The sequence below is a fragment of the Anomaloglossus baeobatrachus genome, chromosome 1 (assembly GCF_048569485.1).
Source record: "Anomaloglossus baeobatrachus isolate aAnoBae1 chromosome 1, aAnoBae1.hap1, whole genome shotgun sequence".
Taxonomy (NCBI): domain Eukaryota; kingdom Metazoa; phylum Chordata; class Amphibia; order Anura; family Aromobatidae; genus Anomaloglossus; species Anomaloglossus baeobatrachus.
This window is the reverse complement of record NC_134353.1, coordinates 509,453,729-509,466,103: the sequence shown is the minus strand read 5'-3', so window position 1 is coordinate 509,466,103 and position 12,375 is coordinate 509,453,729. Positions and strand designations below refer to the sequence as shown.

Below are 12,375 nucleotides of genomic sequence, written 5' to 3'. Positions count from 1 at the left end.
CCTGACTGGCCAGGCTGAGACGTCGTGGACCCTGATTGGGTCAAGTCCGTCATCTCCGCCTCGCGCCCGCCCTCGGGTGGAGCTGCACCTCCTTAAAAGCTCCCCCTGCCATCATGGCGGCGCGCGACCGTCCTTCTATGTTTGGATGTCTGGCAGCGTGCTGCCACGCCACTGCTCAGGCATTACTGTCTCTTGTGGGCTTGGCCCTTGCTGCTCCGGCAGTACCTCGTTTGCAGGCCGTGTTCCTGCCTTGCTGGTCCGGCAGTACCCCCGTCAACAGGCCATGTTCCTGTCCCAGGTGAGCTCCTCAAGTCTCCATTGGACTCACCTGGTTATTGAAAGCACACGTGCGTGGGCACCTCTGTGCTACCCTCGTGCCATATTCTCGTGACTTCCACTGGCACACGTGCGTGGGCACCTCTGTGCTTCCCCGTGCAACAGGTACACCGAGCCGTGAGATCTGTGCCATACAACCCTCACGGGTTAGGGCAGATCGGTGTACATAGATCGTCTGTGACATTCCAGACGATCGCTAGCAGCAACCCGCTCACTCTTCACCCACCATAGCGGCGGTCCCTTACACCGCACAGTGGACCTTGACCGGCGGAAGCAGTCCATCTCCCATCTTGGCACGCTTCCCCGGGTCCCCCTCGTAACACATAGCTATCCATACAGAATAATGGGCCCCACATAGTCCTCCATACAGAATTATGGGCCCCACATAGCCCTTCATACAGAATAATGGGCCCCACATAGCCCTCCATACAGAATAATGGGTCCCACATAGTCCTCCACACAGAATAATGGGCCCCACATAGCCCTCCATACAGAATAATGGGCTCCACATAATCCTCCATACAGAATAATGGGCCTCACATAGTCCTCCATACAGAATAATGAGCCCCATATAGAATATTGGGCCCCACAGAGTCCTCCAAACAGAATAATGGGCCCTGCATAGTCCTCAATGCAGAATAATGGGCCCAGCATAGTCCTCCATACTGAATAATGGGTCCCACATAGCCCTGCATACAGAATAATGGACCCTACATAGTCCTCCATACAGAATAAAGGGCCCCACATAATCCTCCATACAGAATAATGGGCCTCACATAGTCCTCCATACAGAATAATGGGCCCCACATAGTCCTCCATACAGAATAATGGGCCCCACATAGTCCTCCATTTAGACTAATGGGCTCCACATAGCCCTCCATCCTAAGGATAGGTTATCAATGTCTGATCGTCTGGGGTACAACAGCCTGCACCCCCAACAATCAGTTTTGCTCCGTGCTATCGCCGGCAGTAGGCAGCCGGAAATGTTCAGTTCCAAAGCTGTTCCGTTTTCTGATAGTTGCCGCGGCCGGGTACTGCATATCTGCCACCTATTGATTTGAATGGATGCAGATGAGCAGTACCTGGCTGCGGCTGCTTTCAGTTGATGGGGTAGTTCCGGAAGTGATCCCTTTTGGCTGCCTGCTGCCGCCACTGGGACCGAGAACAGCTGATCGGCGGGGCTGCCGGTTGTTGACCCAGCCGATCAGAGACTGATGACCTATCCTAAGGATAGGCCATCAATGTTAAAGTGCTGCCCAACCTCTTTATAATCTTAGTTAATTCATTTTTCCATGGGCATAGTACATCAATATTATATGCCCGGACAACTTATTTAGGCTCCTGTAGTTTGTTCCATAGAGATAAAGACTCCATGTACTTCTAGCTAAAACATATGTTTGTTCAGTAACACACCCAAACTATCTCTTGAAACACCTTTAACTACTAATTACTGTGCACTGAAATGTTCCTGTAGAGTATATTGTAAAATGTAAACTGCACAGAAGCTTATCTACAGGGTCGAATCACACAGCTAGTGTTAACTGGTGTCCATGCCCCTTAATTTCTTAGATACTGTATACAGATCTCGCAGCAAACAAACTCCACTTTGTGTTGCTATGGTCTTGTGTTGAAGGTGCACAGCCAATGATACTGTATATACTGTTAGTGATGAGCGAGCATGCTTGTCACTACTCGGTACTCGCACGAGTATCACTGTACTCGGGCTGCTCGGCGGGGACCGAGTAATCTCGCGATACTCGTGCTTTACTCGTGGTCTTCATTTCTGCATGTTGGCGCTCTTTTGAGAGCCAGCCCTCATGCAGGGATTGGCTGGCAGACCACTGCAATGCCACAGCCCTGTTAGTTGTGGAATTGCAGTGATTGGCCGGCCTGCACAGCGTCACCGAGCCTTTATATCGGCCGGCGCGCTGTGCTCTGCTCACAGCTATTCTGACAGTGAGTGTAGGGAGAGTGTCGCTGATTCAGGGAAAGCTTTGCGGCCCTTTATAGCTTTTTCAGTTGCAGGGCTGCAAACAGTGTGACCAAAAGTCCTTCTCAGGACTATTCTAGTTGTATACAGGCAGGCAGGGTATAGCCAGGTCGGAGTACAGTAGCAGAGTCCTTCTCAGGACTATTGTTGCTATATACAGGCAGGGTATAGCCAGGTCTGAATACAGGCTAGTGACCAAAAGAGTCCTTGTCAGGACTATTGTAGCAGTATACAGGCAGGCAGGCAGGCAGGGTAGTGGTGACCGTATACCAGCCTTCATATCTGGGGCTGGTGTACACAGTGTAAAACAGTCCAGATAGTGTCTGACTTGTCTGTACTGTAATTGTCGCTCCCCAAAAAAACCTGTTAGTAGGTTATTATTGCGTCCGTGCTTGGTTTTTAAAACCGCACGTGTGTGCCTGTTGGTGGCAGCGTACAGGTGCACTGGTGTGCGTTTACCAAACTATTATATAACGCACAAGTGTAGTGTATAATACACGTCAGTCAGCAGTGGCTGATAGTGTCAGAGTTCTTAATTTTTGCTCCTAAAACCTGTGTTAGGTTATTATTGCGTCCGTGCTTGGTTTTTAAAACCGCACGTGTGTGCCTGTTGGTGGCAGCGTACAGGTGCACTGGTGTGCGTTTACCAAACTATTATATAACGCACAAGTGTAGTGTATAATACACGTCAGTCAGCAGTGGCTGATAGTGTCAGAGTTCTTAATTTTTGCTCCTAAAACCTGTGTTAGGTTATTATTGCGTCCGTGCTTGGTTTTTAAAACCGCACGTGTGTGCCTGTTGGTGGTAGCGTACAGGTGCACTGGTGTGCGTTTACCAAACTATTATATAACGCACAAGTGTAGTGTATAATACACGTCAGTCAGCAGTGGCTGATAGTGTCAGAGTTCTTAATTTTTGCTCCTAAAACCTGTGTTAGGTTATTATTGCGTCCGTGCTTGGTTTTTAAAACCGCACGTGTGTGCCTGTTGGTGGCAGCGTACAGGTGCACTGGTGTGCGTTTACCAAACTATTATATAACGCACAAGTGTAGTGTATAATACACGTCAGTCAGCAGTGGCTGATAGTGTCAGAGTTCTTAATTTTTGCTCCTAAAACCTGTGTTAGGTTATTATTGCGTCCGTGCTTGGTTTTTAAAACCGCACGTGTGTGCCTGTTGGTGGCAGCGTACAGGTGCACTGGTGTGCGTTTACCAAACTATTATATAACGCACAAGTGTAGTGTATAATACACGTCAGTCAGCAGTGGCTGATAGTGTCAGAGTTCTTAATTTTTGCTCCTAAAACCTGTGTTAGGTTATTATTGCGTCCGTGCTTGGTTTTTAAAACCGCACGTGTGTGCCTGTTGGTGGCAGCGTACAGGTGCACTGGTGTGCGTTTACCAAACTATTATATAACGCACAAGTGTAGTGTATAATACACGTCAGTCAGCAGTGGCTGATAGTGTCAGAGTTCTTAATTTTTGCTCCTAAAACCTGTGTTAGGTTATTATTGCGTCCGTGCTTGGTTTTTAAAACCGCACGTGTGTGCCTGTTGGTGGCAGCGTACAGGTGCACTGGTGTGCAATTTCCAGAAACTTTGATATAACGCACAAGTAGTGAATATACACGTCAGCAGTGCACAGCATTGCAAAATGCGCAAGGGCATTGGCAAGGAACAAGGAAGTGGACGTGATGGTGGTGCAGGCAGAGGCCGAGGTCGTGGGCAAGCTCTAATTTCGCCACAACAAAGGGCCACATCTAGTCGCTCGCACGTCCTGTCCCAAATTCTTGGGGACCGCAGCAGTACACCGCTCTTGAACCAAGACCAGTGTCAACAGGTTGTTAGTTGGATAGCGGATAATGCTTCCAGTCAGATTGGCACCACCACAAACACTCTGTCTTCCACACGGTCAAGTGTCAGTAGCCGTGATACTGCACCGCACATTTCTGAACCTGATCCTCCTTCCTACCACCAGGCTGAGTACACGTCCTCCTCGGACATTAATGATCCCACACTTGGACACTCGGAAGAGCTGTTCACGTTTCCATTCACACATTCTGGCCTCTCGCCAGCTCATATTGAAGTGGGTCATGAGGAGATCGTCTGTACAGATAGCCAAATATTTGAGCAGCCACGTTCTCACGAAGTTGGCAACGTGTCTCAACAAGTGGTGGACGATGATGAGACACAATTGTCAGCAAGTCAGGAGGAGGAGCAGGGTGCGGAAGAGGAAGACGACGTGGTGGATGATCCAGTAACTGACCCAACCTGGCAGGAGGATATGCAGAGCGAGGACAGCAGTGCACAGGGGGAGGGAGGCGTAGCATCACAACAGGCAGTAAGAAGCAGGGTGGTGGTCCCAGGCAGAAGTCAGGCAACCGTTCCCCGTAACAACACGACGACACAAGGTGCCTGTACAAATGTTAGGTCTTCACGAGTCTGGCAGTTTTTTAAGTTGGATCCAGATGATTCAAAAAAGGCCATTTGCAACACCTGCCGTGCCAGCATCAGCAGGGGTACCAAAACTAGCAGCCTGACCACCACCAGCATGATCAGGCACATGTCAGCCAAGCACCCGACTTTGTGGGAAGTACAACAGAGTCGAGGAGCAGTGCTTGCTGATGTCACTGCTACGTCTTCGCTGGTTGTGCATGCGAGCCAATCCTCTGTCCATGCTGCCTGCGAACAAGCCTCCTCCACTCCTGCACCTGCAGTTGCCTACGCAGAAAGAACACCATCATCAAGCACGTCCTTGTCCCAGCGCAGCGTTCAGTTATCCATTCAGCAAACCTTTGAACGCAGGCGCAAATACACTGCCAACACCCCACATGCCACAGTTCTAAATGCTAACATTTCGCGACTGCTTGCGCTGGAAATGTTGCCTTTTAGGCTGGTGGAGACAGAAGCATTCCGTGACCTGATGGCGGCAGCTGTCCCACGTTACTCGGTCCCCAGCCGCCACTATTTCTCCCGGTGTGCCGTCCCCGCGTTGCATAACCACGTGTCACAAAACATCACACGTGCCCTGAACAACGCTGTTTCACCCAAAGTCCACCTAACCACAGACACGTGGACAAGTGCTTGTGGGCAAGGCCGCTACATCTCGTTGACGGCACACTGGGTTAATATTGTGGAAGCTGGGACCCAGTCTGAGCGAGGGACGGAACACGTCCTTCCCACACCAAGGTTTGCAGGCCCTACCTCAGTCAGTGTTTCACCCACACTCTACAGCTCTGGAATGTCATGCTCTTCAGCCTCCTCCTCCTCCTGCGCATCCTCATCCACTGTGCCCTCCACACCAGTCACAAGCTGGAAGCACTGCAGCACTGCCTCGGCGAAGCGGCAACAGGCTGTGCTGAAGCTAATCTGCATAGGTGACAAACCCCACAATGCAGAAGAGCTGTGGACAGCTCTGAAACAGCAGGCAGATCACTGGCTCACACCTCTGAACCTAAAGCCAGGAAAGGTCGTTTGTGACAATGGCCGGAACCTGGTGGCGGCTTTGAGGCGAGGCCAGCTGACACATGTTCCATGCGTGGCCCATGTGCTCAACCTCGTGGTTCAGCGGTTTATAAAGTCATACCCAGAGCTGTCTGATCTGCTGGTAAAAGTTCGCCGCCTGTCTGCACATTTTCGAAAGTCACCTACTGCTTCAGCCGGCCTTGCCGGCTTTCAGCGCCGTTTGCATCTTCCGGCTCACAGACTGGTGTGTGATGTCCCCACGCGTTGGAATTCAACTCTGCACATGTTGGTCAGGATATGTGAGCAGAAGAGGGCAGTTGTTGAGTACCTGCATCACCTAAGCCGTCGGGAAATGGGTCAAACTCCACACATAACACCTGAGGAGTGGAGATGGATGTCAGACCTATGTACCATCCTCCAAAACTTTGAGGACTCCACCAAGATGGTGAGTGGTGATGACGCCATTATTAGCGTCACCATACCGCTACTCTGCCTTCTAAAACGGTCCCTTTTGAAAAACAAACATGATGCATTGCAGGCGGAGCGCGATGAGTTGCAGCAAGAAACAGTAGTGGGTGTGGGTGATAACACACAGCCCAGCCTCGTCTCATCACAACGTGCAGTGGAGGACTATGACGAGGAGGAGGATGAAGACATGGAGCAACTCTCCGGCCAAATTGAGGATATGACATGCACACCAGTCATATCCTCGATTCAGCGTGGCTGGCCAGAGGACAGGGTAGATGAGGAGGAGGAGGAGGAGGAGGAGGAGGAGGACAGCATGTTCAGTCATCTTGTTGGTCAGGCTACTGAAGTCCTGGCTGTTAAGAGTCTGGCGCACATGGCTGACTTTATGGTAAGCTGCCTGTCTCGTGACCCTCGCGTTAAGAACATCTTGGCCGACAATCATTACTGGTTGGTAACACTGTTAGACCCACGCTACAAGGAGAACTTTTTGTCTCTTATTCCCGTGGATGAGAGGTCAACCAAAATGCAGCAGTTTCGGAAGGCCATACTCACGGAAGTAGGCAAAGCATTCCCCTCACAAAACGCTAGCGGCATAGGTCAGGAATCAGTGGACAACCGAGGCGTACAGCCGAGAGAGGCACAAGTCCAATCCGCCAGAGGTAGGGGAACAGTCTTTAAGATGTGGGACAGTTTTCTCAGCCCCTCACGTACCACAGCCCCTGAGGTGCGGGGTAGTGCCACAAGAAATCCTAAGTTTGCCCAGATGCTGAAGGAGTACCTTGCAGATCGAACAACTGTACTCCGACATTCCTCTGTGCCTTACAATTATTGGGTATCCAAGCTGGACACGTGGCATGAATTGGCTCTCTACGCCTTGGAAGTCCTGGCCTGCCCTGCTGCTAGCGTTTTGTCAGAGCGTGTTTTTAGTGCCGCAGGTGGAATCATTACAGATAAACGCACCCGCCTGTCAACTGAAAATGCTGACAGGCTGACTCTGATAAAGATGAACAAGGGTTGGATTGGGCCAGACTTCACCACACCACCAGCAAATGAGAGCGGAATTTAAAGTTTGCCATGTACCTCCACTCACCCATGGGTACACTTCTCGACTTTGGATAATCGCTGGACTGCTCCTCCTTCTCCTCATGCGCCATCATGATGACCGTTACAATAGTTAGGTCTTTGTTTCAGGTATACCCCCAGTGGTAAATTTTTTCGCCCATTCTTTGCAGAATGGACATTACAACGACAGGAGACCCGCTCCTTTGCAATGGGAACAATGTTTTGAGGCCCTCATGCACGTCTCTACCCAGGGACAACGTGTAGCCTCCCAATTTTTGGCTGCCCTGCCTAAGGGCTATACTGAAATACACCCACTTCCTTAAAATGGACACTTAATGTTTTGAGGCCCTCATGCACGTCTCTACCCAGGGACAATGTGGAGCCTCCCAATTTTTGGCTGCCCTGGCAAAGGGCTATACTGAAATAGACCCACTTCCTTACAATGGGCACTTCAGGTTTAAAGGCCATCATGCACGTCTCTACCCAGGGACAATGTGGAGCCTCCCAATTTTTGGCTGCCCTGCCTAAGGGCTATACTATAATACACCCACTTCCTGACAATGGACACTTAATGTTTTGAGGCCCTCATGCACGTCTCTACCCAGGGACAATGTGGAGCCTCCCAATTTTTGGCTGCCCTGGCAAAGGGCTATACTGAAATAGACCCACTTCCTTACAATGGGCACTTCAGGTTTAAAGGCCATCATGCACGTCTCTACCCAGGGACAATGTGGAGCCTCCCAATTTTTGGCTGCCCTGCCTAAGGGCTATACTATAATACACCCACTTCCTGACAATGGACACTTAATGTTTTGAGGCCCTCATGCACGTCTCTACCCAGGGACAATGTGGAGCCTCCCAATTTTTGGCTGCCCTGGCAAAGGGCTATACTGAAATAGACCCACTTCCTTACAATGGGCACTTCAGGTTTAAAGGCCATCATGCACGTCTCTACCCAGGGACAATGTGGAGCCTCCCAATTTTTGGCTGCCCTGCCTAAGGGCTATACTATAATACACCCACTTCCTGACAATGGACACTTAATGTTTTGAGGCCCTCATGCACGTCTCTACCCAGGGACAATGTGGAGCCTCCCAATTTTTGGCTGCCCTGGCAAAGGGCTATACTGAAATAGACCCACTTCCTTACAATGGGCACTTCAGGTTTAAAGGCCATCATGCACGTCTCTACCCAGGGACAATGTGGAGCCTCCCAATTTTTGGCTGCCCTGCCTAAGGGCTATACTATAATACACCCACTTCCTGACAATGGACACTTAATGTTTTGAGGCCCTCATGCACGTCTCTACCCAGGGACAATGTGGAGCCTCCCAATTTTTGGCTGCCCTGGCAAAGGGCTATACTGAAATAGACCCACTTCCTTACAATGGGCACTTCAGGTTTAAAGGCCATCATGCACGTCTCTACCCAGGGACAATGTGGAGCCTCCCAATTTTTGGCTGCCCTGCCTAAGGGCTATACTATAATACACCCACTTCCTGACAATGGACACTTAATGTTTTGAGGCCCTCATGCACGTCTCTACCCAGGGACAATGTGGAGCCTCCCAATTTTTGGCTGCCCTGGCAAAGGGCTATACTGAAATAGACCCACTTCCTTACAATGGGCACTTCAGGTTTAAAGGCCATCATGCACGTCTCTACCCAGGGACAATGTGGAGCCTCCCAATTTTTGGCTGCCCTGCCTAAGGGCTATACTATAATACACCCACTTCCTGACAATGGACACTTAATGTTTTGAGGCCCTCATGCACGTCTCTACCCAGGGACAACGTGTAGCCTCCCAATTTTTGGCTGCCCTGCCTAAGGGCTATACTGAAATACACCCACTTCCTTAAAATGGACACTTAATGTTTTGAGGCCCTCATGCACGTCTCTACCCAGGGACAATGTGGAGCCTCCCAATTTTTGGCTGCCCTGGCAAAGGGCTATACTGAAATAGACCCACTTCCTTACAATGGGCACTTCAGGTTTAAAGGCCATCATGCACGTCTCTACCCAGGGACAATGTGGAGCCTCCCAATTTTTGGCTGCCCTGCCTAAGGGCTATACTATAATACACCCACTTCCTGACAATGGACACTTAATGTTTTGAGGCCCTCATGCACGTCTGTATGCAGGGGCATTGGTGAACCTCACAATTTAGGACTGCCCTGGCAAAGGAAAATACTACAAAGACTCACTTCCTCAAAATGGGCACATTAGACTCAAGAGGCCTTCATGTACGTCTCTTCTCAGGGACATCGGAGTGCCACACAATGTTTTCACGTAAAATCTTTCATGTATTGATCTCAAAAAGTAACATACACCAGATCTATCTCACTATTGGGTATGTGCCCTTAACATTTCCGCCATGAAAAATCATTTTGGGGTCATTTTGGAAGGTTTTCTGGTGAGTCCGTAAAAATGGCGTAAAACGCGGACAAAATTGTTCACAGCTGTGACTTTTGAGTGATAAATGCTTCAAGGGGTCTTCCTCATGCTGTTGCCATGTCATTTGAGCACTCTTCTGAGACTTTTGTGACATTTTTAGGGTTTCTCCATGCTGCCGGGAGGTCATTTCACAAAAATACTCGGGTCTCCCATAGGATAACATTGGGCTCGTTGCTCGGGCCGAGTACACGAGTATCTTGGGAGGCTCGGCCCGAGCTTCGAGCACCCGAGCTTTTTAGTACTCGCTCATCACTATATACTGTATATTAGAAATGAATTTATGTATCTATATATTATGGACTGTTTGGTTAGGTTGCCATAGCTTTACCATCGATATTAGCTGAGCAAAAGAAAGGTAGTAGAACTGCTATACATATCATACTAAATAAAAAGTCTAAACATGAATTCAAATTTTACGAATATACTGTATTTATAGCATGCAATCACTCAGCTATTGAACAATTTATATTTATCTATTATCCAGTGAAGCAAACAATATTGGCGGCAAATCCAGTAAGTTTCATGGTTAAGATTACTTTTATTCTAGCACCCCCTATTGGTAGTATTCATAGGATCATATTTCTACTATGCTGTTGATTGAACATTTTGAACATTATGAACATGGTAGAATCCGTAATGTCACTCATGAGCAATGTAAGTATAATAATTTGCAAAATTATATATTGTTATATGCGGACTGTAAAATTACATTGGAAATTGAAAAGAACAAGGCATAGGAAGCAGATGAGAAAATAAAAGCTTTTTTTGCATAGCAAAAAACATAAACAACATGCTTGCTCCCATCTACTATGTTATGGTTAATGATATTGTACCAATAAAGGTGCAGTCAGACAGCCGTAAAACATGAAAGGCGATTGCATTGCAATGCTTGGACTGGCCGTTGGCTCTCCTGACCTGAGAGTATCAGCTGCATAGAAATGCACAATGTCAGGAGAGCTGCCAGCCAGTCTCCAAGCATTGCAATGCGATTGTTGTCTGCGTTATACGGCTGTCTGACTGTGCCATAATGTTAACTAAAGTATCCAAAATATATATATATATACACACATATGTACAATATATTCACTGTTCTGTCAAATGCATTAGTTGACATAGCATGCACAGTCTTGCTAAATAAATAAATAAAAAATATATATATACACATACATATACACAGTATATACTGTACATGTACAGTATATATATCTCCAATGAAAAAAGACTGACAGAATATTGTTCAAGTTTTTTGCAACATGACAACTTTTAGATAAGCTTCATTTGTGTTTTATGTAATAAAACGTAACCATATAAACACAGGCTAAATAAAGGAAGAGTCATAAATTTGGCAAAGAAGACCTCCACCGTGTCTTACCTGAACTCTCATGTTTTACTTCATGATGCTCAGTTCCAGAAAGCTCCGAATACTGATGGTCCTTTCCGAGGTCAGCCATAGTTACTGAGACTTCTGCTCTGGTCTCTTTTCCCAAGTGATTTGCACAGTTATTTCCAAATAAGATTGCATTTTGAAAAAAAAAGGAGTGCCCATTGCAAACTTTCCTTCCCGCCCAATGTGTCTTATCAGTTCTGGCCATTACAGAAGGCCAATAAAGATTCCTTATCGCATGCTAAATAGGTGTGTGTTTGGCATCTTGGCTGGGTCATTGGCTCGTGGCTCAACATGCTGGTTAATTATGATGGTTGTTGTTATCGTCAAAGTGATGTGAATGTTTTTGAATAATGCTGAAAAGCATTGTCAAAGGTCTAAAATATATGATCTATAACTGAACTTTAGACATGCACGTCTGTCTATCATCTTAGTAGTTATAGATGTAACATCTTATAATAATTTTATCCTAGGAGTTAGCCAAGGAACAAACTAATCATCTATCTATAAAATAGATGATGTATGATCACTGGGGGACTCAATGCAGAGACCCTCAGGATTATAAGAATCGGGATACCTTGTTGCTGATTTAAATGGAGCTGTGGTCACGCATTCACACTATGCTGTATTGTCTGTCAGCTATACAGCGATAGGTACAGTGCTCCCACAGACACTGAATGGAGTAGTAGTGTACATGCAAAAAGGAGGACAGGGCTGCACAGCTGAATCAATAATAAAGCATCAAAGAAAGGTGAGGGTGCACACCTACTAACAACTGTAACAGGTTGGTTGGGGCACATTTCTAGACACCTTATGACTTAATTTTGATCCTACTTAGGTGGCTATTGGTTCATGGACCTCTTTTGGTAATTTAGTTCTGTCATCTGACCTGTATGTTAGGGGCCTTTTGCCTCTCTCATAAAGTCCTTGTGTCTTTTTCAGGTCTTTGTATTTTTTACCTGCTATTTGTATATTGCTATTATACTGCCATGCATGTATTTGTGTGCCTTTGCATTAGCACTTTATTGTTTGTTTCATGGGACAAGTGTCCTGGTGTTTTTAATTGCTTTTAATGGTGTTTTTTGCACTGATATCTTTATAATAAATATTTTGATTATTTCTACATCATCTGGTGAGTTGAGTGCTTTATACCTACTCTTTTCTCTTCCTGTTGTAGTAGTGTACATGCGTGATCACTGCTCCATCCCAACAGGGGAGCCCC

The 12,375-nt window shown here is 47.4% G+C and overlaps 1 protein-coding gene across 2 annotated transcripts in view; it reads right to left on the bottom strand.

The window, feature by feature from the left end:
• HEMGN (hemogen) overlaps positions 1-11,282 on the bottom strand; it is a 28,721-nt gene extending 17,439 nt beyond the window's left edge. For both annotated transcript variants that reach the window (XM_075338802.1, XM_075338806.1), the window contains exon 1: positions 11,142-11,282. In XM_075338802.1, the coding sequence (XP_075194917.1) occupies positions 11,142-11,220 (79 nt within the window). In that variant the 5' untranslated portion in view covers positions 11,221-11,282. The remainder of the gene's footprint in view (positions 1-11,141) is intronic.
• Between the last annotated feature and the right edge of the window lie 1,093 nt (positions 11,283-12,375).